This window comes from Anser cygnoides, chromosome W (assembly GCF_040182565.1).
Source record: "Anser cygnoides isolate HZ-2024a breed goose chromosome W, Taihu_goose_T2T_genome, whole genome shotgun sequence".
NCBI classification, from domain to species: Eukaryota; Metazoa; Chordata; class Aves; order Anseriformes; family Anatidae; genus Anser; species Anser cygnoides.
The window spans coordinates 4,233,228-4,259,297 of record NC_089911.1 but is presented as its reverse complement, the minus strand read 5'-3'; the positions used below and the strand labels follow the sequence as shown (position 1 = coordinate 4,259,297).

At 69.6% G+C, this 26,070-nt stretch overlaps 4 protein-coding genes, 2 long non-coding RNA genes and 1 other non-coding gene across 8 annotated transcripts in view; 3 read left to right on the top strand and 4 right to left on the bottom strand.

The window, feature by feature from the left end:
• The window catches only part of LOC136788764 (guanine nucleotide-binding protein G(I)/G(S)/G(O) subunit gamma-3), a 147,485-nt gene extending 123,041 nt beyond the window's left edge, over positions 1 to 24,444 (top strand). Inside the window, exons 1-3 of one of the 2 annotated variants that reach the window (XM_066987443.1) lie at positions 22,687 to 22,793; positions 23,914 to 24,018; positions 24,113 to 24,441. In XM_066987443.1, the coding sequence (XP_066843544.1) occupies positions 23,920 to 24,018; positions 24,113 to 24,241 (228 nt within the window). In that variant the 5' untranslated portion in view covers positions 22,687 to 22,793; positions 23,914 to 23,919 and the 3' untranslated portion in view covers positions 24,242 to 24,441. Of the gene's footprint in view, positions 1 to 22,686; positions 22,794 to 23,913; positions 24,019 to 24,112 lie in introns of those variants that run through there. The other variant, XM_066987442.1, reaches the window with a different exon arrangement.
• LOC136788562 (integrator complex subunit 5-like) lies at positions 641 to 7,745 on the bottom strand. Its single transcript, XM_066987122.1, is given in 15 exon segments — positions 641 to 691; positions 2,394 to 2,978; positions 2,980 to 3,178; positions 3,180 to 3,364; positions 3,366 to 3,582; positions 3,736 to 4,027; positions 4,030 to 4,144; positions 4,147 to 4,191; positions 4,194 to 4,322; positions 4,325 to 4,362; positions 4,365 to 4,517; positions 4,520 to 4,564; positions 4,567 to 5,342; positions 5,344 to 5,425; positions 7,694 to 7,745. Coding segments are annotated over 15 exon segments (2,964 nt in total).
• Positions 9,463 to 9,596, top strand: LOC136788873 (small nucleolar RNA SNORA57). Its single transcript, XR_010827416.1, has one exon. It is a non-coding gene; the product is annotated as a small nucleolar RNA SNORA57 (small nucleolar RNA).
• LOC136788700 (distal membrane-arm assembly complex protein 1-like) lies at positions 11,129 to 11,839 on the top strand. The gene is given in 3 exon segments (XM_066987330.1): positions 11,129 to 11,304; positions 11,306 to 11,355; positions 11,720 to 11,839. Coding segments are annotated over 3 exon segments (255 nt in total). The 5' UTR covers positions 11,129 to 11,176; the 3' UTR covers positions 11,797 to 11,839.
• Positions 12,694 to 14,104, bottom strand: LOC136788701 (uncharacterized). The gene is made up of 3 exons (XR_010827336.1): positions 14,035 to 14,104; positions 13,867 to 13,951; positions 12,694 to 13,289 (listed from the first exon to the last, which is right to left on the bottom strand). It is a non-coding gene; the product is annotated as an uncharacterized lncRNA (long non-coding RNA).
• On the bottom strand, positions 15,334 to 23,565 carry LOC136788561 (seipin-like; the record flags this gene model as incomplete). Its single annotated transcript, XM_066987121.1, has 8 exons — positions 23,561 to 23,565; positions 22,381 to 22,573; positions 20,711 to 20,997; positions 19,191 to 19,272; positions 18,063 to 18,206; positions 17,013 to 17,147; positions 16,836 to 16,933; positions 15,334 to 15,490 (listed from the first exon to the last, which is right to left on the bottom strand). Coding segments are annotated over exons 1-8 (1,101 nt in total), but the record flags the coding sequence as incomplete, so codon positions are not given.
• On the bottom strand, positions 24,173 to 25,549 carry LOC136788766 (uncharacterized). Its single transcript, XR_010827372.1, has 4 exons — positions 25,413 to 25,549; positions 25,012 to 25,355; positions 24,521 to 24,539; positions 24,173 to 24,313 (listed from the first exon to the last, which is right to left on the bottom strand). It is a non-coding gene; the product is annotated as an uncharacterized lncRNA (long non-coding RNA).
• Between the last annotated feature and the right edge of the window lie 521 nt (positions 25,550 to 26,070).

Genomic DNA, 26,070 nt, shown 5'->3' with positions numbered 1-26,070 from the left:
TTGGGTGACACCGGGTGCCGTTAGGTGCCACTGGGTGCCACTGGGTGCCGTTAGGTGACACCGGGCGGCTCCGCGTGCCCTTAGGCACCTGCCACCGGGCGCCCTTGGGTGGCACTGGGTGACACCGGGCGGTGAGAGGTGGCACTGGGTGGCACTGGGACACACTGGGTGTCATTAGGTGACGCTGGGTGACACCGGGTGCCACTGGATGACCTTAGGTGACACCGGGTGTCATTAGGTGGCACCGGGTGACACCGGGCACCCTTGGGTGACTCCGGGTGATGAGAGGTGGCGCTGGGTGACACCGGGTGACACCGGGCAGCTCCGCGTGCCCTTAGGTCACTGCCACCGGGCACCCTTGGGTGGCACCGGGTGCCCTTAGGTGACATCTGGGTGCCCTTAGGTGCCACCGGGTGCCACCTGGAGCCCTTTGGGTGCCCCCAGGAGCCACTTGGGGGCCATTTGGGTGCCCCCAGCCCCGCCCCCCCCCCTTTGGGTGCCCCCACCCCCGAGGGGCTCAGAGCCGGGACCCGTCCCCGTACGGACCCCACAGACGGAGGCGGAATGCTCAGATCATTTATGGGCTCGTTTTATGGGATTATCGGGTTCTTGTACGGGATTATCGGGTCGTTGTACGGGATTATCGGGTTTTGTACGGGATTATCGGGTCGTTGTACGGGATTATCGGGTTCTTGTACGGGATTATCGGGTTTTGTATGGGATTATCGGGTTCTTGTATGGGATTATCGGGTTTTGTACAGGATTATCGGGTTCTTGTATGGGATTATCGGGTTTCGTATGGGATTATCGGGTCGTTGTACAGGATTATCGGGTTCTTGTATGGGATTATCGGGTTTTTTATGGGAGTATCGGGTTTCGTACGGGATTATTGGGTCGTTGTATGGGATTATCGGGTTTTGTACGGGATTATCAGGTCGTGGTGTGGGATTATCGCGTTTTGTACGGGATTATTTGGTTCTTGTACGGGATTATCGGGTCGTTGCATGGGATTATTGGTTTTTTAATGGGATTACCGGGTTTTGTATGGGATTATGGGGTCACCAGGCACAATCACACAGGCAAGTGTTACAGGCAGCACGGTGCTGTGCGCTCAGCCCCGAAGGGACGTTTGGGTGCCCCCAGCCCCCCCCCCCCCCCCGACCCCTTTGGGTGCCCCCCTGGGTGCGGAACCTCCCTGCCAGCGCCCCCAGGGTGCCCACGTTGTGGTGCAGCACCTTTGGGTGCCCCCAGACCCCCCACAAACCCCCTTTGGGTGCCCCCAGCCCACCCTTAGCCCCCCTATAGCTGCCCCCAGACCCCCTTTAGGTACTCCCAGCCCCCCAGACCCCTTTGGGTGCCCCCCTAGGTCTGGAACCTCCCCACCAGCACCCATGGGTGCCCCCAGAACCCCTTTAGCCCCCCCAAAGCTGCCCCCTGACCCCTCCAAGACCCCTTTGGGTGCCCCCTAGGTCCGGAACCTCCCCGCCAGCACCCCCAGGGTGCCAACGTTGCGGTGCAGCCCCCTTTGGGAGCCCCCAGACCCCCTTTAGCCCCCATAGCTGCCCCCCTGACCCCTCCCAGCCCCCCAGCCCCCCCAAATCCCCCCCTAGGTGCGGAACCTCCCACCAGCACCCCCAGGGTGCTGACGTTGCGGTGCAGCACACATGTGCAGCACCCTTGGGTGCCCCCAGACCCCCTTTAGTCCCCCTACAGCTGCCCCCAAACCCCCTTTAGGTACTCCCAGCCCCCCGGCCCCCTTTGGGTGCCCCCTAGGCCCGGAACCTCCCTGCCAGCACCCTTGGGTGTCCCCAGACCCCTTTAGCCCCCCCATAGCTACCCCTTGACCCCTCCCCCAACCCCCCCCAAATCCCCCTAGGTGCGGAACCTCCCGGCCAGCACCCCCAGGGTGCCGACGTTGCGGTGCAGCACCCATGGGTGCCCCCAGACCCCCCTTAGTCCCCCTATAGCTGCCCCCAAACCCCCTTTAGGTACTCCCAGCCCCCCCGGCCCCCTTTGGGTGCCCCCCTAGGCCCGGAACCTCCCCGCCAGCACCCTTGGGTGTCCCCAGACCCCCTTTAGCCCCCATAGCTGCCCCTTGACCCCCCCCCAACCCCCCCAAGACCCCTTTGGGTGCCCCCTAGGTGCGGAACCTCCCCGCCAGCACCCCCAGGGTGCTGACGTTGCGGTGCAGCACCCTTGGGTGCCCCCAGACCCCCCAAACCCCCTTTGGGTGCCCCCAGACCCCCCCAAAAACCCCTTTGGCTGCCCCCTGACCCCCCCCAACCCCCCAGCCCCCTTTGGGTGCCCCCTAGGTGCGGAACCTCCCCGCCAGCACCCCCAGGGTGCCGATGTTGTGGTGCAGCACCCTTGGGTGCCCCCAGACCCCCCCCAACCCCCCCAAGACCCCTTTGGGTGCCCCCTAGGTGCGGAACCTCCCCGCCAGCACCCCCAGGGTGCCGACGTTGCGGTGCAGCACGCTGTGCACGGCGGCCAAGCACCCGCCGGGATCCCCCTCGGGTGCCGGCGGCTCCCTGCCCGTAACGCCCCCGGCCCGGCGCGGCGGCTGCCGGGCTTGGAGGCCGCCGGGCCCCCCTGCCGTTCGGGGGGCCCCCCTGCTCCCGCAGGTACCCCCAGAGGCTGAGCAGCAGCAGCCGCACCTCGAAGGGCGCCAGGCGGGGGAAGAGCTCCTGCGCCTTGCCCAGCACGGGCGGCAGCAGCGCGCCCTCGGCCAGGCAGCCCACCAGGGCGCACGAGGCCCGCAGGTGCCAGGGCGAGGCGGCGGCGGCGGCGGCCCGGCACCCGTCCCAGTGGGCCACCAGCGTGGCCAGCAGCCCCCTGAGCAGCGGCCAGCAGCGGGCCAAGGCCGCCGGGCGCCCGGCGGCCGCCACGCGCAGCAGCGGGAAGAGCAGCGGGTGCTGGCGGAAGCGCCGCAGGACGCCCAGGTCCCGCTCCAGGGTGGTGCCGCGGGCCAGCTCCTCCTGGGGGCCACCCCGGCTCGCCCCCGCACGCCGCCGCCCAGGGGCAGACGGCCTCCACCAGCGCCGCCGCCACGGCGTGGGCGGCTTCGGGGCCGACGGCGTTGGGCGCCGCGGGGTCGGCGGCGCGGCAGCAGCGCAGCAGGAGGCCGAGGAAGGCGTGGGCGTTGCGGGCGACCTCGTGCCGGGGGTGCCGGGGGGCGCCGGGGGGGCTTGAGCCCCGCGCCGATGACGCCGGCGTGGAAGACGGAGCAGACGCCGCCGGGGAAGTCGACGGCGGCGGCGAAGCGCCGGTTGGTGTCCAGCAGCGAGGCGGCGGCGGCGGGGACGACGGCGGGGACGGCGGCGGCGACATCGGGGACGTCCTCGGGCGTCCCCGTGGGGGTGCGCCCCCGAAAAGCTCGGCGTTGCCCCCCGCAGCGCTCCCTCCACCAGCAGCTGCAGCGCCGCGCGGGCGGCCGCCGGCCCCGTGCCGCAGAGCTTCTCCAGCAGCCGGGCGCCGTGGGCCAGCGCCGAGGCCGGGCTGGTGGCCGCGGCGTCGTCGGCGTCGTCCTCGTCACCGTCGGCGGCGTCGCGCGTCGCGGGCGTCGGCGTCGCAGCAGGAGGAAGAAGTGGTGCACGGCGGCGCGCAGCACGGCGTGGAGCTGAGCGGGCGCAGGCCGCGGGGCGCGGGCAGGGCGCAGAGCAGCAGGGCGGCCGCCCCCGCGGCGGCGGCGTCGGGGTGCAGCAGGAGCTGGGCCAGCTCCGGGAGGTGCCGGGCTAGCGAAAGGCCCAGCTGGCAGCCCAGGGGGTCCTCCGGGGGCGGGGACCCCCCGAACCGCCGCCGCCGCCGCCGACCACCAGCGCCAGGTTGCGGAGGAGCCGGGCGAGCTGCGGCGGGGGCAAGGCGCCGGCGTGGATCTGGCGGACGCAGGCGGCGGCGGCGGCGGCGGGGACGTCGGCCAGGCTGGCGGCCAGCACGGCGTGGAGCTGGGCGGCCAGGGCGAGCTGCTCGGGGCCCTTGGCCAGCGCCAGGAGGTGGAAGAGGGCGTCGGGGGCGCCGTGGGGGCGGCGTAGACGGCCAGGAGCCCCAGCAGCTGGTGCAGCCAGAGGCAGCGCTTGCGCTCCAGCCGCAGCGCCTCGAGGCACAGCTCCCGCACGTGGCCCCGCAGCGCCTCCAGGAAGGGGACGGGGCGCGGGGCGGCGGCGGCGGCGGAGGCGTCCGCTCCCCCGACGCCGGGGCCGGGCCCCCCGGCCGTGCACCAGCTTCTGCAGGTGGAGCAGGAGGAGGGCGACCAGGCGCTCGCAGGCCTCGCGCACCCCCTCGGGGAGCGGCGGCGGGGCACCGGCGGCGGCGGCCGGCTGGGGGGCGGCGCGGCGGTGTCGAGGAGGAAGCGCAGCGTGCGGGGGCGCCGGCCGAGGTCTGGCAGACCAGGCGCACCAGGACCCCCGCCAGCCCCTCCAGGTCGTCGCGGGGCAGCGGGGCGAAGCGCTGGTGGAGCTGGGCCAGCACGGGGGGGGTGAGCGAGTCCACCAGCTCGGCCGAGACGGCGCCCAGCAGCGGGGGGAGAGCAGGGCCAGCTGCAGCAGGAAGGCCACGGCCCCCGCGGCTGCCCCGGCGCCAGGCTGGCGTGGAAGAGCCGCAGCAGCTCCTGGCGGATGCTGGCGCCGTGGCGCGAGGCCAGGTGGCCCAGGATGCCCACCACCGAGGCCAGCTTGGGGCCCGCTTGTCCCCGCCGGGGGCCGGGGGCCGGGGGCGAGCGCCGCCAAGCCGCCCCCGCCGCCGCCCCCAGCCCCTCGCCGTGGGCGCAGAAGTCCTTGAGGCCGCAGGAGAGCACGCGGCTGATGATGGTGCCGGGGAAGGAGCCGCCGACGTGCGCCACCACCCAGTCGAAGTGGGGCGAGTGCTGCACCGAGGTGTCGAGCAGCGCGTCCACGCAGGCGTCCGGGCACGAGCCGATGAGGGCGGCCAGGCACTGGGCGTAGATCTCCATCAGCGTCCGCGTGGCCTCGCACGCCATCCACAGCTGCAGCAGCTCGTTGAGCCCCCGCGCCCCGTGCCGCCCCGCGTACTTGCTGCTCAGCTGCCCCAGCAGCTCCACCGCCCACGCCGCCACCGCCGGCGCCCAGGCCGCCGGCTTGGCCCGCACGAAGGCGGCCAGCACCCGCCGCGCCTCCCGCACCACCTCGGCCAGGGCCCCCGGCGGGGCGGCGGGAGGCGGGCCGGGGGCGCCGGGACCCCCGCCGGCCGCCCCGGGGCCGGGGGCCTCGCGCTGGCGGAGGTGGGCGCAGACCTGCTGGTCGAAGACGCCGGCCAGGTGGTGCAGGACGGCGTGGCGGGCCGGGGGCAGGCGGCGCAGCAGGCGCAGGGCGCAGCGGGCGTGCTCCGGGGGGCAGCGGGGTGCCCTGCGCCGGGTCCGAGCCGCTGAGGAAGGCCTTCACCTCCTGGGCCAGCTCCTGGGGGCTGGGGGGGGGGCACGAAGAAAGAAACGGGGTTAGAGGGGATAAAATGGGGAGGGGGCGAAGGGGCGATGGGTTTCAGCTCCTGGGACTGATCCTGGGGGCTGGGGGGGGGGGCATGAAGAGGGGGTAAATTGGGTTGGGGGGGGGTTAAAGTGGGGGGGGGCAAAGGGTTAATGGGTTTCGGTTCCTGGGGCTGCTCCTGGGGGCTGGGGGGGAGAAAAGGGGGAAAACGGGGTTAGAGGGGGGTAAAATGGGGAGGGGCGAAGGGGCGATGGGTTTCAGCTCCCTGGGGCTGATCCTGGGGGCTGGGGGGCAGCATGAGGGGGGGAAATTGGGTTGGGGGGGGGATAAAGGGTTAATGGGGGTTAAAGTATGGGGGGAGGCTAAAGGGTTAATTGGGGGGTATAAAATGGAGGGGGGGACAAAGGGTTGATGGGCTTCAGCTCCTGGGGACTGGGGGGGGCACAAAAAGGGGGAAATGGGGTTAGTGGGGGGGGTAAAATGGGGAGGGGGCAAAGGGTCGATGGGTTCGGCTCCTGGGGCTGTTCCTGGGGGCTGGGGGGGGGAGAAAAGGGGGGAAATTAGGATAATGGGGGTTAAAGTATGGGGGGGTAAAGTATGGGGTTAATATGGGGTGTGGGGGGCAAAGGGTTGATGGGCTTCACCTCCTGGGGCAGCTCCTGGGGGCTGGGGGGGCACGAAAAGAGGGAAATGGGGTTGGGGGGGGGGTAAAATGCGGAGGGGGCAAAGGGTCGATGGCTTCGGCTCCTGGGGCTGCTCCTGGGGGCTGGGGGGGGAGAAAAGGGGGGAAATTGGGATAATGGGGGGTAAAGGGTTAATGGGGGGGGTAAAATGGGGAGGGGGCAAAGGGGTCGATGGCTTCCAGCTCCTGGGGGCTGGGGGGGGCACAAAGAGGGGGAAATGGGGTTAGTGGGGGGGGTAAAATGGGGGAGGGGGCAAAGGGTCGATGGCTTCAGCTCCTGGGGCTGCTCCTGGGGGCTGGGGGGCATAAAAAGGGGGAAATGGGGTTAAGGGGGGGGATAAAGGGTTAATGGGGGTTAAAGTATGGGGGGAGGATAAAGGGTTAATTGGGGGGTATAAAATGGAGGGGGGGACAAAGGGTCGATGGGCTTCAGCTCCTGGGGACTGGGGGCACAAAGAGAGAGAAATCGGGCTGGGGGGGGGTTGAAATGGGGGATAAAGGGTTAATGGGGGCATTAATGGGGGGTATCAAATGGGGCAAAAAAAGGGGGGAAATGGGGTTAATGGGGGGCATTAATTGGGGGGGGAAAGGGTTAATGGGCTTCGCCTCCTGGGGCAGCTCCTGGGGGCTGGGGGGGGGGGCATAAAAAGGGGGGTAAAGGGTTAATGGGGGATAAATGGGGGTAAAGGGGGGAAATAAATGGGGGGTAAAGGGGGGGAAATAAATGGGGGGGTAAAGGGGGGAAATAAATGGGGGGGTAAATGGGGGGGGAAATAAATGGGGGGGTAAAGGGGGAGGGATTGGGGGGGTTAATGGGGGTAATTAAGGGGGGAGAAGAGGGGTAAGGGGGGCAAAGGGGGGGGGTGAGGGGGGTAAGGGGAGATAAAGGGGGGGTGGGGGGGTAAATGGGGGGTAAATGGGGGGGGTGTAAAGGGCAGGGGAGAAGGGGGGTGATGGGGGGGCAATGGGGGGGCAGAAAGGGGAAAAGGGGGGCTGATAAAGGGGGGGATAAAAGGGGGGGAGAATGGGGGTGATAAAGGGGGAGGGGCTAACGATGGGGGGGGGCTCCAAAGGGGGCGGGAGGGTCCCGAGAGGGCCCGGGGGGGCCCTGAGGGGCTCGGGGGGGGTCTTGGGGGACCCGATCTTTGAGGAGGGGTCCCGGGGGTCCCGGGGTTTTCGGGGGGTCTGGGGGGGTCCCGGGGTCCCGAGGGGGGCCTGGGGGTCCCGGGGGTGGTCTTGGGGGATGCGGGGGGGTTCCCAGTTTTTTGGGGGGGATCCCGGGGAGGTCCCGGGGTTCCGGGGTCCCTGGGGTCTCTGGGGACCCGGGGAGGCTCGGGGGGGGGCCCCGGGGGGTCCCAGGTTTTTTGGGGGATCCCGGGGGTCCCGAGAGGGTCTCTGGGAACCCGGGGAGACTCGGGGGGTCCGGGGGGGGTCCCGGTTTTTTGGGGGGGGTCCCGAGGTTTCGGGGGGTCTCGGGGGTCTCTGGGGACGCCGGGAGTCTTGGGGGGGTCCCGGGTTTTGGGGGGCCCCGGGGGGTCCCGGGGTTTCCGGGGGTCCCGGTGCCCGCCGGTACCTGAGGGGCGGCCGGGGGCTGGCGGCGCCCGGGGGTCGCAGAGCGCCGACATGGCGGGGCCGGAGCGGGGCTGCCCGCGGGGCGCATGCGCGGGGCGACACCGCCCCCCCCCCCTCCGCCCCGGAAGGGAGCTTTCGGTGTCACCGCCAAAAGCTTCCCCCCGGGAACATAAACATCAAACCGGTTTTAAAAAAAAAAAAAAAGGGAAAATAAAAGGCCCAAAACCAGCAAACCCACCCCCAAAACAGAAAAAGAAAACCATCCCCAAAACAGCAAAAAAATAAACAAAAACATAAAAAACGGAAAAAAGCAAAAAAAACCCACAAAAACAGCAAAAACCACCCCCAAAACAGAAAAAGAAAACCATCCCCAAAACAGCAAAAAAAATAAACAAAAACATAAAAAACGCAAAAAGCAAACCACAAAAACAGCAAAAAACACCCCCAAAACAGCCCCCGCCCAAAAAACACACACCCCTCAAAGTAGACCCCAATAGAATAGACATCCTCCCCAAAAAAACAGCCCCCTAAGAAAAACTCATACCCCCAAAACATACAGAGACACCTCAAAAAAAAAAAAAAATCCCAAGAAAACACCCCCCAAAAATAGGCTCCCAAAACAAGCTCACACACACCCCCAAAAAACACACACCAAGACAAAAGCTGAAGAAAACAAAGCCCTCCCTGAAAAACACAACCCCCAGAAAAACAGCCCTCCTCCCCAAAAAAATAGCTGTCCCCAAAAAAGCCCCCACCCCCTCCAAAAAAAAAAAAAAAAACCACCAGAAAATACAAGAAAAAGAAAAAAACACGCACACCAAAACAACAGCTCCCCCCCCCCCCAAAAAAAAACACACCCAAAAGCAGACCCCACAAAATAAACACATCCCCCTCCTAAAACAGCCCCACAAAAACACACACCAAAACAAAAACACCACAGGCCTCCCCCCCAAATAAATAGATAGATAAATAAATAAATACCCCCCCCCCCCCCAAAATTTAGGCAAATTACCTTTGGGGTAATTTGGGCTTATTTGGGGCCTTTTGTGGCCGTTTCTGGCCATTTGGAGCCGTTCGAGGCCATTTAGGTCCATTTGTGCCGGTTTTGGGCCATTTTTGTCCCTTTGGGACATTTTGGGGCCGTTTGGGGCGATTTCAGGTAATTTGGGCCTATTTGGGGCCTTTTGTGCCCGTTTGGGGCCATTTGGAGCTGTTTGGGGACATTTAGGTGTATTTGTGTGTGTTTGGGTACATTTTGGGCCGTTTTGGTCTGTTCGGGGCAATTTGGCGCCGTTTGGGGCAATTCAGGGCACTTTGGGCCCATTTGGCTCCTTTTGGGGCCGTTTGGGGCCGTTTTGGTCCATCTGGGTCCATTTAGCCCCGGAACCCCCGGCCCGCGGTCACCGTTCGCGGCCGGTTGCTTTTCCCGCGATGCCAAGGCGCTTCCGGCGTCCGCCTTAACCCCACCCCTTTCTTTCGGAAGGCGGTGCCGCTCGATTTCCATTGGACGGCGCCGCGAGGCGCCGGCGCTGATTGGCCGAGGGGCGGTGCGCGCGCGCGGCGGCCGCTCTATAAAAGCCGCGGCGCGGGGGCTCGGCGGCCATTTTGTGAGCGAGGTGGGCGCGGGTTGGGGCCTCCGTGCGGGGTGTGGGGAGCCGGGGTTTGTGGGGCCGGGGGGAGGCTGTGGGGCACGGGGCGGGATTTATGGGGTCGAGGGCTGGGTTTTTGGGGTGGAAAACGGCGGTTTTGGGGCCGGGGGAGGGGTTGGGGCCTCCAGTTCTTGGCAGGCCCGGGCGGCTCCGTGCCCGGCCCTGTGATGTTCGGAGGCAGAGCAGCGCCCGGCGCGAAGTCTTCGGTGCCTGCGGCCGCCTCCGCCGGTCCTACCCTCACGTGCCGGGACAGGGGCTCCCGCTGCCCCCAGCTGAAGCCCCGAAGCCCCGCGGCCGCCGTCTCACGGCCGTTGTTTCTCCACAGGACCCGCTGCAGGAGCCTGAGGGGAGGCCGAGCCCCGGAGGAAGCGGAGCGGGACCCGGAGCAGCCGGCCCCGTGGGGCTAAGCGGGGGTCTGGCCCTATGGGGCAGCCGGCCCTATAAGTACAAGGCACACACACACCGCGCCGTGGGCAGCCCGGCCCCACAGCACAACGGGGAAACCCCATGTGAAGGCCTCCCAGCCCCACAGCGCCATGTGGAGGCCTTGCTGTATGGGGAGCCCGGCCCCGTAGGGTGATGTGGGGCTGCCCCATAAGGGCACCGAGTCCCCTAGGGTGATGTGGGGCTGCTCCAGAAGGGCACCCAGCCCCGTACGATGATGTGGAGTCACCCAATAAGGGTGCCCAGACCAACAGGGAGATGTGGGGGCACCCCATAAGGGCACCCAGCCCCATAGAATGATTCGGGGCTGCCCCATAAGGGTGCCCAGCCCCATAGGATGATGTGGAGCTGCCCCATATCAGCACCCAGCCCCACAGGGTGATGCTCAGCCCCACAGCAGGGTGCTGAGACTCCTGGGAGGCTGCTCAGAACCCTGTGGTGAGGGCCCCAGCCCCATAATAGGGCACAAGGCCCCCTGGTGGGGGTCCTGCCCCACAGATGAGTTCCCAGCCCCATAGGAGGGTGCCCAGCCCCACAGCACACCCCCCCCCCAACCTCCCCAACCCCACAGCAGGGTTCCCAGCCCTATAACCCCCCACCTGCCCCATAGCAGGTGTCAGCCCCACAGCGCCCCATGACCCCACTGTGGCCCCCCCCAAAGCCGCCACCCAGCCTCTGGCCCGCGTGGTCCTCCAGGGCCGCTTTCCCCTCCCGCTCTATGGTTTCCCCCATCTCTATGGTTCCACCAGACCTCGATGGTTCCGAGCCCTCCTCTCTATGGTTTCGGGTCCTCTCTATGATCCTCCAGCCCCTCTCGATGGTCCTCCAGAACCTCTCTATGGTTCCGGGCCCTCCCTCTGGTCCTCCAGCCCCTCTCTATGGTTCCCAGCCCTCCTCTCTATGGTTCCGGCTCCTCTCTATGATCCCGGGGCCGCCCCCTCCCGCCGCCACCATGGAGGCCGCTCGGCAGTGGGCGCGGGCGCTGCTCCGGGGCTCGGTGCCGGTGGCGCTGGGGCTGCTGCTGTGGGTCGCGGTGGCGGCGGGCGAGGACCGGCGCCGGGAGGCCCTGAAGGTGAGGGGGAGGGGGGCGGAAGCCGGAAGCCGGGTACGGGGGGGGGCGGAACCGGGCACCGGAGGGGCCGGAACCGAGCCGTGCCCGCCGTGCCCCCGCCAGGCCCCTGCCCGAGGTGAGCCCGGAGCTGCTGCAGCACCGGCGCCGCCTCACGGAGCTGACGCTGGCGGCGCTGCGGGAGGCGGCCGAGACGGACGAGAACGTGGCGCGGCGCCCGGTGCCCTGGCGGAAGTGAGGCCCCCGGCCGGCGGGGTAAGGGCGCGGCGTCGCTTCCGGCTTCCGCGCTTCCGGCTTCCGCGTCACTTCCGGCGAGGCCGGGATGGCGGAGGGCGGGCAGGCGGCGGGGCCCCGGGGCCCGGGCGGGTGCTGGGCCTGCCGCCTGCTGGGCGGCCTCGGGCTGATGGCGGCCGGGCTCTGGATCTACCGCGGGCCGCGGGCCTCGATGCGCCGGGGTGGCGCCCAGCATGGCCGACATCGCGCAGATCACCGCCGCCATCAGTGAGCGGGGCCGCGGGGGTTCCCGGGCCACCGGGGGCGGGGCTGAGAGGGGTTGCCGCGGCAACGGGGGCGGGGCTGCGGGGGTTGCCGAGGCAACGGGGGGCAGGTCGAGGGAGGGGCCGGGCGTTGCTGGGGCAACGGGGGCGGGGCTGCAGGGGGAAGGGGCGGGAGTTGCTGGGCAACGGGGGCGGGGCTGCAGTGGTTGCCGAGGCAATTGGGGGGCGGGGCTGAAGGGGTTGCCATAGCAACTCGAGTGCTTCCTGCTGCAGGGGGCGGGGCGTTGCCGCGGTAACGGGGGTACCCGGGGGGCGTTGCCTCGGTGATGGGCGGTGGGCGGGGCCTCACTGTGGCTCCTCCCCCGTAGGCGTGGCCGCGTGGGGCGTGGTCATCCTGGTGGACCCCGTGGGGAAGCAGCAGCGGAAGGCGCCCGACCCCGGCTGACCTCTGACCCCTGACCCCAATAAAGGCGCCTGCTGACCTCTGACCCCGGTGAAGGTGTCTGCTGACCCCTGACCTCTGACCCCAGCGGAACCGCCTGGAGACCCCCCAAGCCCCGCCCCCTTCACCAGCCCCCTCACATGGCTGGGGTCACGCGGCGGTGCTGGGAGGGGCGGGGCTGGGTCACGTGGGGGGAGGGGCGGGGCCTGGGTGCCATGGAAACCGAATGGTGGGGGATGGGCACAGGGCTGGGCGCTGTGGGGCAGGGCCATGGGGCAGGGTTATGGGGCAGGGTTATGGGGCAGGGTTATGGGGCAGGGCCATGGGGCAGGGCTATGGGGCAGGGTTATGGGGCAGGGCTATGGGGCAGGGCCATGGGGCAGGGCTATGGGGCAGGGCCATGGGGCAGGGCCATGGGGCAGGGCTATGGGGCAGGGTTATGGGGCAGGGTTATAGGGCAGGGCTATGGGGCAGGGCTATGGGGCAGGGCTATGGGGCAGCCTTATAGGGCACAACGCTGTGGGACAGGGCTATGGGGCATGGCTGTGGGGCAGGGTTATAGGGAACGGTCTTGGGGTACCACTATGGGGCAAGGCTATGTGGTAGAGCTACAGGGCAGTGCTGTGGGGTTTCGCTATGGGGCAGGGTTATAGGGCAGGGCTGTAAGTTATGGCTATGGGGCAGGGCTGTGGGGCAGTGCTACAGGGAATGGTCTTGGGGTACCACTATGGAGCAGGGCTATGGGGCAGAGCTATGGGGCCAGGCTATAGGGCAGGGCTGTGGGGCACACCTGAAGGGTACAGGTGTGGGGTCAGGCCATAGGGCGGGTCTATAGGGCGAGCCACAGGCAGGGCTATGGGGCAGGGCTATGGGGTTAGGCAACAGAAAACGCCCGTAGGGCTGGGCTTATGGGGCACAGTTATAGGGGATGGCTATGGGGCAGGGCTATGGGGCGCAGATACAGGGTACGGTTATGGGGCACGACTAAAGAGCACAGCTATGGGGCAGGGCTATAGGATAAGGCTATGGGGCATCACTAAGGGGCAGGGCTATGGGGCAGGGTTATAGGGCACAGCTATGGGGCAGGGCTATGGGGCAGGGCTATGGGGCAGGGTTATAGGGCACAGCTATGGGGCAGGGCTATAGGGCAGGGCTGTGGGGCCAGGCTATGGGGCAGACCCATGGGGCAGGGCTATGGGGCAGGGCCGTGGGGCAGACCCATGGGGCAGGTTTTTGGGAAGGTTTTATTGCCCCCGGCAGCGGGGGGGTGGGAGGGGGGCAGGAATGTTCCAAGTTTTGGGGTGGGGGGGGCTGCGGGGGGGGGCTCAGGAGCTGGAGCAGAGGTGGCGCTGCCGGGGAGCGCAGGCACGGTGGTGACATCAGCAGGGGCGGTGGTGACGTCATCGGTGGTGACGTCATCGGCGGTGATGTCATCGGCGGCGGCGACGTCATCGGTGTCCCCCACGAGGGGGGGGAAGGCGCTGTGGGATTGGGGGCTGCGGGAGGGGAGGGGGAAGATGCGGGGGGCAAACAGGAGGACCCCCCCCCCAAAAAATGGGGCCCCCGCCTCAGAAATATAAGGGACACCCCCAAAATATGGGGACCCCCAAAATCATGAGGACCCCCCCCCCCCCCAAAAAGAGGAACCCCCAAAAATGTGAAGACCCCCCCCAAAAAATAGGGAAACCCCCAAATATGGGACCCCATAAAAACGTTGGACCCCCCCCAAACTGTGAGAACACCCCCCCCCAAAATATGGGACACCCCCCCAAAATGGGACCACCCCCAAATATGGAACCCCCCTAAAAATATGGGACCCCCCCCCCCAATTATGGAACCCCTCACAAAAAAAACCTATGGGACCCCATCCGGAAAATGCCCCCACCCCCCCATACAATGGGGCCCCCCCAAATACGAGACCCCCCCCTAAAGTGGGACCCCCATAATGGGACCCCCCCGACAAATTATTGGACCCCCCCCCCCAAAATGCCCCCCAACCACCCCACGCCCCCCCCATAACAGGACCCCCCCCCCCCATTGGGACCCCCCAACCCCCCTTGCCCCCCCCTTCACCTCCAGGCTCCGCCCCCTCCGCGTCATCCTCGGCCCCTCCCCCAGCCCCGACCTCCTCGGGCCCCCCCCCCGGCGGGGGCAGCACCTGGGGGGGGGGAGGGGAGACTCTAGGGGGGGTCCCCGACACCCCCCCATCCCCCCTCCCTCCCCCCACCCCCATCTCCGCACCGGGCTCCTCCGCGTCCGCGGGGCCTGGTGAGCGCCTGCGGGGTCGGCCTGGGGGGGGGGAACGGGATGGTGACCCCCTGACCCCAAAGGTCCCCAAATGTCCCCAAATCCCTGTCCCCATCCCCCTGTGTCCCCATCCCCTTATCCCCCTGTCCCCGTCTCCCTGTCCCCCCATATCCCCCCATCCCCATATCCCCTGTCCCCCGTCCCCCCATCCCCAAATCCCCCTGTCCCCATATCCTGTCCCCTGTCCCCCTGTCCCCAAATCCCCCTGTCCCCATATCCCCGTCCCCCTGTCCCCATGTCCCCCTGTCCCCATATCCCCGTCCCCAAATCCCCGTCCCCACATCCCCCTGTCCCCATATCCCCAAATCCCCCTGTCCCCATATCCCCTGTCCCCTGTCCCCAAATCCCGTCCCCATGTCCCCATGACCCCATATCCCCAAATCCCCCTGTCCCTAAATCCCCGTCCCCATAACCCCATATCCCCCGTCCCCCTGTCCCCAAATCCCCGTCCCCAAATCCCCCTGTCCCCAAATCCCCGTCCCCATAACCCCATATCCCCTGTCCCCCGTCCCCCCATCCCCAAATCCCCCTGTCCCCATATTCCGTCCTCTGTCCCCCTGTCCCCAAATCCCCCCGTCCCCAAATCCCCCGTCCCCAAATCCCCGTCCCCAAATCCCCATCCCCATGTCCCCCTGTCCCCAAATCCCCATCCCCAAATCCCCCCATCCCCAAATCCCCGTCCCCATATTCCGTCCTCTGTCCCCCTGTCCCCAAATCCCCCGTCCCCAAATCCCTGTCCCCTTGTCCCCGTCCCCTTGTCCCCGTCCCCAAATCCCCGTCCCCAAATCCCCCTGTCCCCCATCCCCCTGACCCCATATCCCCCCGTCCCCAAATCCCCCCGTCCCCCTGTCCCCCCGTCCCCAAATCCCCCCATCCCCAAATCCCCGTCCCCAAATCCCCGTCCCCAAATCCCCGTCCCCAAATCCCCGTCCCCATGTCCCCAAATCCCCCTGTCCCCAAATCCCCCTGTCCCCATATCCCATCCTCTGTCCCCCCGTCCCCAAATCCCCATCCCCAAATCCCCCCGTCCCCATAACCCCATATCCCCTGTCCCCCCGTCCCCGAATCCCCCCATCCCCGAATCCCCCCGTCCCCAAATCCCCGTCCCCAAATCCCCGTCCCCCTGTCCCCATGTCCCCAAATCCCCCTGCCCCCCCGTCCCCACATTCCCCACCCCTCCATGCCATGACCCTGCCCCCTTGTGACCCCGCCCCCCTTGTGACCCCGCCCCCTGTAGCCCCGCCCCCGTAGCCCCGCCCCCTGTAGCCCCGCCCACCTGCCCGTGGCCCCGCCCCCGGGCGCAGCCCAGCAGCAGCAGCGCCCCAGGAAGGCGAAGTTGGTGGCGATGCCCAGCAGGGCCGAGGTGAGCGGGAAGTGGTACAGCAGGTACCTGGGGGGGGGGGGGCGTTATGTCGCGATAGGGGCGGGGTTATCGCGATAGGAGGGGGGTCATCGGGCGGGGGGCGTCACATTAGGGGGTTGTGTCGCGATGGGGGGCTATATCGCGATATGGGGAGGTTATCGCCATAGGAGGAGGGGTTATCGCGATGGGGGCATCACAATAGGGGGTTATCGTGATAGGGGGCGGTTATCGTGATATGGGGGTTATCAGGTGGGGGCATCACAATAGGGGGTTATCGTGATAGGGGGCGGTTATCGTGATATGGGGGGGTTATCAGGTGGGGGGGCGTCACAATACGGGGTTATATCACGATGGGGGGGTTATATCGCGATATGGGGGTGGTTCTCACAACAGGTGGGAGCTTATCGGGACGGGGGTGTCACAACAGGGGGTTATCGCGATAGTGGTTATCGTGATGGGGGCAGGATTATCATGAAGGGGGGTTATGGGGATGGGGGGGCATCACAATGGGTTATCGCGATGGGGGGCAGTTCCCGTGATAGGGGACTCAGGATACGGGGGGGCCGTTGGGATATGCGACAATACGGACGGGCTGTCATGACAAAGGGGGGTTATCGCAATGGGGGGAGCTTATATCACAGTGCGGGGGGTCACAGTAGGGCGCTATCACGACAGGGGGCAGTTATCGCGATAGGAGGGGGGCTCGTCAGGCCGAGGGGCCATCACGATGGGGGGTGGTTATCGCGATACGGGGGCGGTTATCGCGATACGGGGGTGGTTATCGCGATACGGGGGTGGTTATCAGGATGGGGGAGGTAACAATAGGGGGTTATCGCGATAGGGGCGGGGTTATCGCGATAGGTGGGGGGTATCAGGATGGGGGGCATCACAATAGGGCGACCCCTGCCCCAAGGGGCTTGGCTGGAGAATGGGGACCAGGGGGGCGGGGCTTCCGGGGGCGGGGCTCTGGGAAGGGGCGGGACTTCCGGGGGCGGGACTTCCGGGGCGGGGCTTCCGGGGGCGGGGCTTCCGGGGGCGTGACTCTCGGTGGGCGTAGCTACGGTGGGTGGGGGCGGGGCTGCCGGGGAACTTGGGGGGGGGGGGGGGGTGGCACGAAGTGGGCGTGGCCATAGGTGGGCGTGGCCACAGGTGGGCGTGGCCACAGGTGGGCGTGGCTGTCAACGGGGGCGTGGCCTCCTCAGTGGGGGCGTGGCTTATGGGGGCCTGGGAGGGGATTCTGGGGGGGGGGGAGCCGCAGGGGTGGGTGGCTCCCGGTGGGCGTGGCTTGTGTTGGGCGTGGCCGGGGGCGTGGCCAGTGAAAATGGGCGTGGCCGGGGGAAGGGGCGTGGCCGGGGAGGGGGGCGTGTCCTACCGGAGGCCGCTGAAGTGGGCGTGCACGCGCAGGCGGGCGCCGTAGAGCTGCAGGCGGCGGCTGCGGATCTCCAGGAGGGCGCCCAGGGTGGGGGCATACTGGGGGGGGGGATGACGTCAGAGGGGCGTGGCCGTGCCCGGAGGCCCCGCCCCCTCCCCGTTAAGCCCCGCCCCTCACCGGGTCCTCGCGGTAGGCGGGGCTCAGCTCCACCTCCAGCGTCTGCTTCTGCTCCGCCGCCCCCGCCAGGAAGAGCCCCGCGAACGCCACCGCCTCCAGCGCCCGCAGCAGCCCCGAGCGGTAGCGCAGCATCGCCTGCGGGGCGGGGCGTGGCGTCATCAGGGAGGGGCGTGACGTCACCGGGTGGGCCGTGACGTCATCACGGGGGTGTGGCATCGCGCACACGCACACAGGGGTTGGGCGCGCCCGGTGCGGGCCAGGAGGCAGCGAGGCATCGTGGGAAAGGGGAGGGGGTGATGTCATCAGGGAGGTGTGACGTCATCGGGGGTGTGGGTGACATCATCAGGTGGGCAGTGACATCATCACAGGGGTGTGACGTCATCACAGGGGTGTGACATCACACACACAGAGGGGTTGGGAGGGCCTGGTGCAGGCCAGGAGGCAGCGAGGCATTGTGGGAAACGGGAGGGTGATGTCATCAGGGAGGTGTGACGTCATCAAGTAGGGGTGTGACATCATCGAGTGGGCAGTGACATCATCACAGGGGTGTGACATCACACACGCACACACACACACGTGTTGGGCGTGCATGCTGCAGGCCAGGAGGTGGCCCCGCAGCAGGGCATTGTGGGAAAGGCTGATGTCATCACTCTGAGGGTGACGTCATCAGTTAAGGAGTGATGTCATCGGTCAGGGGGTGACGTCATCGGTCAGGGTGACATCACACACACGCACACACACACAGGTTGGGCGCCCCGGTGAAGGCCTCGCGGCAGCTCCATGGTGAAAGGCACCATGGGAAAGGGACAGGGGTGACAAAATCGCTTGGGGGCGATGTCATCAGCCGGGCGACGATGACGTCATCGGTCAGGCGGTGACGTCACCGCCGACACCACACGCACGCCGCCCGCCCCCACCCGCGAGGACGAGCCCGGCGAAGGCCCAAAACAAGGCCCGGCGGGGCGGGGGCGGGGCTGTGACGTCCCCGCCCCGCGATGACGTCACCGCCCCGCGATGACGTCACCGGTGACGTCACCCCCCGGTACTCACGGCGCGGGTGGCGGAGGCGACGGCGCGGCCGCCCCGCGTGTAGCAGGTGGCGGCCACCAGGAACATCCCCAGCTGCCGGTTGGCCGGCGACTCCGGCACCTCCAGCTCCAGCGCGATGCGGTACAGCTGCCCCGGGGACAGCGCCTGGGGGGGGGGACGGCACCCACCCTGAGACCCATGGGACCCCCAGTGACCCATACTGGGACCCACGGGACCCCCAGCTGCCCCGGGGACAGCGCCTGGGGGGGGGGGACGGCACCCACCCTGAGACCCATGGGACCCACGGCGGGACCCACGGGACCCCCAGCTGCCCCGGGGACAGCGCCTGGGGGGACGGGACCCACCCTGAGACCCATGGGACCCCCAGTGACCCATACTGGGACCCACGGGACCCCCAGCTGCCCCGGGGACAGCGCCTGGGGGGGGGGGGACTCACGGTGAGACCCCCGGCGGGACCCATGGGACCCAGAGCGACCCACAGCGGGACAGCACCAGGGGGAGGGGGGGACCCATAGTGAGACCCACAGCGACCCACAGCGGGACCCACAGCAACCCACGAGACCCCCAGCTGCCCCGGGGCCAGCACCTGGGGGGACGGGACCCACCCTGAGACCCACAGCGACCCACGGTGGGACCCATGGGACCCACAGCAGGACCCACAGCGACCCATGGGACCCATGGTGAGACCCACAGCGACCCGTTCTGGGACCCATGGGATTCACAGCAGGACCCACAGCGACCCCTGGTGAGACCCATGGGACCCCCAGCAGGACCCAGAGTGACCCATGGGACCCACGGGACCCCCAGCAGGACCCCCAGCTGCTCCCAGGCCAGCACCTGGGGGGGGGGACCCAACCCACCGTGAGACCCATGGGACCCACAGCGACCCCCAGCGGGACCCACACTGGGACCCATGGGACCCACAGCGGGCCCCGCCGCGTTCTGCCCCAGAGCCGCCCCACGCCTGGCCCCACAACCCCCCACCCCCAACCCCTGCACCCGCCCCGTGCTCGCCCCACCCCTGCCCCACGCCCCCTGCCCCACACTTACCCCCCACCCCACCCTATATCCCCACACCCCTGCCCCCCGCCCCACACCCCACCCCCCACCCCCCGCCCCCCCGCTCACCCTCTCCCTGTTGGGTTTCAGCAGCGAGACGTTGGCGGTGGGGAAGGAGCAGAGCTCAGGGCCCCGCGGGGTGCAGTCGGTCCTGGGGGGGTGGGGGGGGCACAGCTCAGCACCCGCCCCACGGCCGCCCCACGACCCCCAGCCCCCACACCCCGCAGCCCCCACCCCCCCACCCTCCCCAGCCCCATAGCCACCCCACAGCCCCCCGCCCCCCCCCCCAGCCCCCAGCCCCACGGCTGCCCCCGAGCCCCCCCCCCCGCCCCCAGCCCAACGGCCCCCCACGGTCCCCAACCCCATGGCCCTCAGCCCCACGGCCCCCGGCCCCATAGCCACCCCACAGCCCCCCCCACACCCCCCAGCCCCCCCCCAGCCCCACAACCCCCAGCCCCACAGCGTGTCCCCCCACCCCCAGCCCCCCCAGCCCCACGGCTACCCCACAGCCCCCCCACAGTCCCCAACCCCATGGCCCTCAGCCCCCCAGCCCCACACCCAGCCCCACAGCGTGTCCCCCCCGGCCCCCCACACCCCCCCCAACCCGCCCCCCCGACCCTCCCCAGCCCCATGGCTGCCCCCCAGCCCCCCCACACCCCCCAGCCCCACAGCCCCCAGCTCTCCCCGCCCTCCCAGCCCCACGGCTGCCCCACAGCCCCCAGCCCCACCTCCCCCAGCCCCACAGCTGCCCCATGACCCCCAGCCCCCAGCCCCACGGCGTGTCCCCTGGCCCCCCACACCCCCCACACCCCCCAGCGCCCCCCAGCCCCACGGCTGCCCCACAGCCCCCACAGTCCCCAACCCCATGGCCCTCAGCCCCCCAGCCCCACACCCGCCCCACATCCCCCAGCCCCACGGCGTGTCCCCCGGCCCCCGCCCCCCAGCCCCACAGCTGCCCCATGACCCCCAGCCCCCAGCCCCACGGCGTGTCCCCCCGCCCCCCCGGCCCCCCACAGCCCCCCCCGACCCTCCCCAGCCTCCCCCCACCCCCCCAACCCCCCCAGCCCCATGGCTGCCCCCCAGCCCCCACACCCCCGGCTCCCCCACCCTCCCAGCCCCATGGCTGCCCCATGACCCCCAGCCCCAAGGTGTGTCCCCCGGCCCCCCCACCCCCCCACAGCCCCCCCCGACCCTCCCCAGCCTCCCCCCACCCCCCAGCCCCCCCAGCCCCCCCAGCCCCCCCCACACCCCACAGCCCCACAGCCCCCCGGCTCCCCCACCCTCCCAGCCCCACGGCTGCCCCACAGCCCCCCCACCCCCCACAGCCCCCCTCCCTGACCCTCCCCAGCCCCCCCCCACCCCCTCCAGCCCCCCCAGCTCCCCCCACCCCCCCAGCCCCCCAGCTCCCCCCCACCCCCCCCCAGCCCCACACCCGCCCCACACCCCCAGCCCCACGGCGTGTCCCCCGGCCCCCCACCCCCCCAGCCCCACAGCTGCCCCATGACCCCCACCCCCCAGCCCCCACGGCGTGTCCCCCCGCCCCCCCAGCCCCCCCCAGCACCCCCGCCCCCCCACCCCCCGCGGCCCACCTGAAGCTGTAGTGCACGGGGGTGACGAAGCTGGCGGCGGGCATGTAGGCGTAGTAGAAGGAGCCGTAGAGGAAGACGGAGCCCCAGAGCAGCAGCAGCGCCGCGCTCAGCGCCACGGCCCCGCGCAGCGCCGCCCGCCGCAGCCCCAGCCCCGCGGCCGCCGCCGCCTCCCGCACCCACGGCAGGAGCGGGGCCGGGCCCCCCCCCCCCCGAGGCCGAGCTGCCGGGCGCCATGGGGCGGCCCCATGGGACGGGGCGGCGGGGGGCACGGCGACGGGGTGCGGGCGCTGGGGGGGAACGGGGGGAAAGGGGACGCTATAGGGAGGGGGGGCAGGAGGGTGCCGCCCCGTGGCGGGGGGCACGGGTCCTGCCCCACAGCCGCCTCCCGCCCCACAGCCGCCCCCTGCCCCATAGCAATATGGGGAGCCCACATCCTGCCCCACAACTGCCTCCCTGCCCCATGGGGGGGGGCACGGGTCCTGCCCCACAACTGCCTCCTGCCCCACACCAACCTCCTGCCCCATAGCAATATGGGGAGCCCAGGTCCTGCCCCACACCTCCCCCTGCCCCATAGCAATATGGGGAGCCCACATCCTGCCCCACAACTGCCTCCTGCCCCATGGGGAGGGGGGAGCCCTGATCCTGCCCCACAGCCACCTCCCCGCCCCACAGCTGCCTCCTGCCCCATAGGGGGGGGGAGCACGGGTCCTGCCCCACAACTGCCTCCTGCCCCACACCAACCTCCTGCCCCATAGCCACCTCCTGCCCCATAGCAATATGGGGAGCACGGGTCCTGCCCCACAGCCGCCTCCTGCCCCATAGCGGGGGGGGGGGCACGGGTCCTGCCCCATAGCCACCTCCTGCCCCATAGCAATATGGGGAGCACGGGTCCTGCCCCACAGCCGCCTCCTGCCCCATAGCGGGGGGGGGGCACGGGTCCTGCCCCACAGCCACCTCCTGCCCCATAGCAATATGGGGAGCACGGGTCCTGCCCCACAGCCGCCTCCTGCCCCATAGCGGGGTGGGGAGCAAGGGTCCTGCCCCACAGCCACCTCCTGCCCCACACCAATTTCTTGCCCCATAGCAATACGGGGAGCCCGGACCCTGCCCCACAGCCGCCTCCCGCCCTATAGGACTGGGGGATGTTCGGGCCCTGCCCCACAGCACCCTGCTATGTCCAGGCCCTGCCCCACAGCGACGTGGGGCGCACAGAGGCCCTGCCCCCCATAGCCCACCCGCGGGGTGCCTGGACCCCCAGCTCCCGCCCCACCGAAATGTGGGGGCCCCAGTCCGCCCCCACACCCCCCCCCCCACCACCCCCCGCTATGGGGCGGCCCCACACCTCCCCCCGCCCCCCCGCTATGGGGCAGCCCCACACCTCCCCCGCCCCCCCCGCTATGGGGCAGCCCCACACCTCCCCCCCCCCCGCTATGGGGCAGCCCCACACCCCCCCGCCCCCCTCGCTATGGGGCAGCCCCACACCCCCCCCCCCCCCCCGCTATGGGGCAGCCCCACACCTCCCCCCCGCTATGGGGCAGCCCCACACCTCCCCCCCCCCCCCCGCTATGGGGCAGCCCCACACCTCCCCCCGCCCCCCCGCCATGGGGCAGCCCCCAAGTGTGGGGCGCGCAGGCCCCGCCCCCGGCCCCGCCCCCGGCCCCGCCCCTCACCGGGCGCCGTTCGCCTCCCCGCTCCTCGCGCGACGCCGGGCCCAAGCCCCGCCCCTTCCGCTCCGAGGCCCCGCCCACTGCGGGAACCGGGCGGGGAGGGGCGAGCGAGCCACGCCCCTTTAGGCCACGCCCCCTCCCCTTTAAGCCCCGCCCCCTCCCAGGCCCCGCCCCCTTTAGGCCACTCCCCCTCCTCCTTAAGCCCCGCCCCCTTTAAGCCCCGCCCCCTCCTCTTTAAGCCCCGCCCCCTTTAGGCCACGCCCACCTCCTCTTTAAGCCCCGCCCCCTCTCTTTAAGCCCCGCCCCCTCCCAAGCCCCGCCCCCTTTAGGCCACGCCCCCTCCCCTTTAAGCCCCGCCCCCGGCCCCGCCCCGAGCATCCCCGCGCTGCTGCAGGCTCCGCCGGCACCGGGAGCAGGTGGGGGGGGGGGGGGGCGGGGGGGGGGGGGATGGAGGGGAGGGGACCCCCGGTATGGGGGGCAGCCCCCGGCCCCTCCCCCCGCGGTGTTTTTTTTTGGGGGGGGGGCGATGCCGGGACCCCCCCCCATGGGGTGATTTCGGGGGGGGCAACACCGGGACCCTTCCATAGGGTGGGTTTGGGGGGGGGGCAGCCCCCCGGGGCCATTTTGGGGCGAGGGGGGGGGGCAGCACCACCCCCCCCATCCGTGGGGTGATTTTGGGGGGGGCAGCGCTGGGACCCCTCCCATGAAGGGGGGACCCCACAGCCCCCCGCTGGCTGTTCGGGGGACCCCACAGCCCCCCATTTTTTTGGACGGGGGGTCCCCAGCCGCCCCATTTTTTTTGGGGGGGGCACCCCCAGCCCCCTCATTTTGGGGGGGGGGCTCCCCAATCCCCCCATCCCCCCCACCCCCCATTTCCAGCCTTGGACGCTCTGCAGCCCCCTTGGGATCCTTTTTTGGGGGGGCGGCGCCATCCCCAACCCCCCAATCCCATCTGTGGGGTGGGGGGGCCAATCCTTCCCCCATCTATGGGGTGAGGACGGGGGGGGGCAATCCTTCCCCCCAGCGAATTTTTGGGGTGCCCCCCCCAAAATTCCCCCCAGGGGTCTTTTTTGGGGGGCGGCGCCATCCCCAACCCCCCCCCCCAATCCCATCTGTGGGGTGAGGGGGGGCCAATCCTTCTCCCCCATCTACGGGGTGAGGAGGGGGGGGGCCAATCCCTCACCCCATCGATTTTTTGGGGTGCCCCCCCCAAAATCCCCCCTGAAAAAATCCCTCCCCCCCCAGGAGTCTTTTTTTGGGGTTTTGGCATCCCCAACCCCCCCCAATCCCATCTATGGGGTTGGGGGGGACAATCCAATCCCTCACCCCATCGATTTTTTGGGGTGCCCCCCCCCAAAAATCCCCCCTGAAAAAATCCCTCCCCCCCCCCAGGAGTCTTTTTTTTGGGGGACGGCGGCGCCATCCCCAACCCCCCCCAATCCCATCTATGGGGTTGGGGGGGGGGGGGGGCCAATCCAATCCCTCCCCCCATCGATTTTTTGGGGTGCCCCCCCCCCAAATTCCCCCCCCCCCCAGGACCCGATGAAGGGCGAGACCCCCGTGAACAGCACCATGAGCATCGGGCAGGCGCGCAAGCTGGTGGAGCAGCTCAAGATCGAGGCCAGCATGTGCCGCATCAAGGTGGGGGGGGGCACCGGGGGGGGGGGGGGGGGCCGCCCCACGGCCCGGGGGGGGGCTGACGGGGCCGCGTCCGTCCCCCCCCCCCCCCCCGCAGGTGTCGAAGGCGGCGGCGGAGCTGATGTCCTACTGCGACGCCCACGCCTGCGAGGACCCCCTCATCACCCCCGTGCCCACCTCCGAGAACCCCTTCCGCGAGAAGAAGTTCTTCTGCGCCCTGCTCTGAGCCCCCCCCCCGGCTTGGGGGGCTGCCCCACACTTGGGGGTCCTGCCCCACACTTGGGGGGCTGCCCCACACCTGGGGGGCCGGCTCCCTGGTTGGGGGGCTGGCTCCTCTTTGGGGGGTTTGGTTCATGCCTCGGGGGTGCTCAGTGCATGGGGGGCTGCCCCACACCTGGGGGGCTGCCCCACACCTAGGGCCTGCCCCACACTTGGGGGTCCTGCCCCACACCTGGGGGCTGCCCCACACTTGGGGGCTGCCCCACACTTGGGGGCTGGCTCACACTTGGGGGGCTGCCCCACACCTAGGGCCTGCCCCACACTTGGGGGTCCTGCCCCACACCTGGGGGCTGCCCCACACTTGGGGGGCTGCCCCACACTTGGGGGCTGGCTCACACTTGGGGGCTGCCCCACACCTAGGGCCTGCCCCACACTTGGGGGTCCTGCCCCACACTTGGGGGGCTGGCTCACACTTGGGGGGCAGCCCCACACTTGGGGGTCCCGCCCCACACTTGGGGGCCGGCTCCCTGGTTGGGGGCTGGCTCCTCTTTGGGGGCTGGTTCATGCCTCGGGGGTGCTCAGTGCATGGGGGGCTGCCCCACACCTGGGGGGCTGCCCCACACTTGGGGGGCTGCCCCACACTTGGGGGGCTGGCTCACACTTGGGGGGCTGCCCCCACACCTAGGGCCTGCCCCACACTTGGGGGTCCTGCCCCACACTTGGGGGGCTGGCTCACACTTGGGGGGCTGCCCCACACCTGGGGGTCCCGCCCCACACTTGGGGGTCCCGCCCCACACTTGGGGGGCCGGCTCCCTGGTTGGGGGCTGGCTCCTCTTTGGGGGGTTTGGTTCATGCCTCGGGGGGTGCTCAGTGCATGGGGGGCTGCCCCACATTTGGGGGGCTGCCCCACACTTGGGGGGCTGGCTCACACTTGGGGGGCTGGCTCACACTTGGGGGGCTGCCCCACACCTAGGGCCTGCCCCACACTTGGGGGTCCTGCCCCACACTTGGGGGGCTGGCTCACACTTGGGGGGCTGCCCCACACCTAGGGCCTGCCCCACACTTGGGGGTCCTGCCCCACACTTGGGGGGCTGGCTCACACTTGGGGGGCTGCCCCACACCTAGGGCCTGCCCCACACTTGGGGGTCCTGCCCCACACTTGGGGGCCTGCCCCACACCTGGGGGTCCTGCCCCACACTTGGGGGGCCGGCTCCCTGGTTGGGGGCTGGCTCCTCTTTGGGGGGTTTGGTTCATGCCTCGGGGGGTGCTCAGTGCATGGGGGGCTGCCCCACACTTGGGGGTCCCACCCCACACTTGGGGGTGTCTCCGCAGTTGAAGGTCCCACCCCACACCTGGGGGGCTGCCCCACACTTGGGGGGCTGCCCCACATTTGAGGGTCCCCCCCCCCACTTGAGGGTCCCACCCCACACTTGAGGGTCCCCGCCCCACACCTGGAGGTCCCACCCCACACTTGGGGGGCTGCCCCACATTTGAGGGTTCCCCCCCCACTTGAGGGTCGCACCCCATATTTTGGGGTCTCCCCCCCCCCACTTGAGGGTCCCCGCCCCACATTTGGGGGTCCCACCCCGTATTTTGGGGCCCCCGCCCCACACTTTGGGGTCCCCGCCCCACACCTGGGGGTCCCACCCCATATTTTGGGGGTCCCCGCCCCACACCTGGGGGTCGCGCCCCACGCAGCCCCGCAGCGAGCAGCACAGCCCCGTGCCCCCCTCCCCCCCCCCCGGTGTTATGGGGGTGTTGGGGGGGGCACGGTTATGGGGCGCCCCCCCCCCGCCCCACAGCCGGGGCCGCGCGGAGGAAATAAAGCCTGGGTCT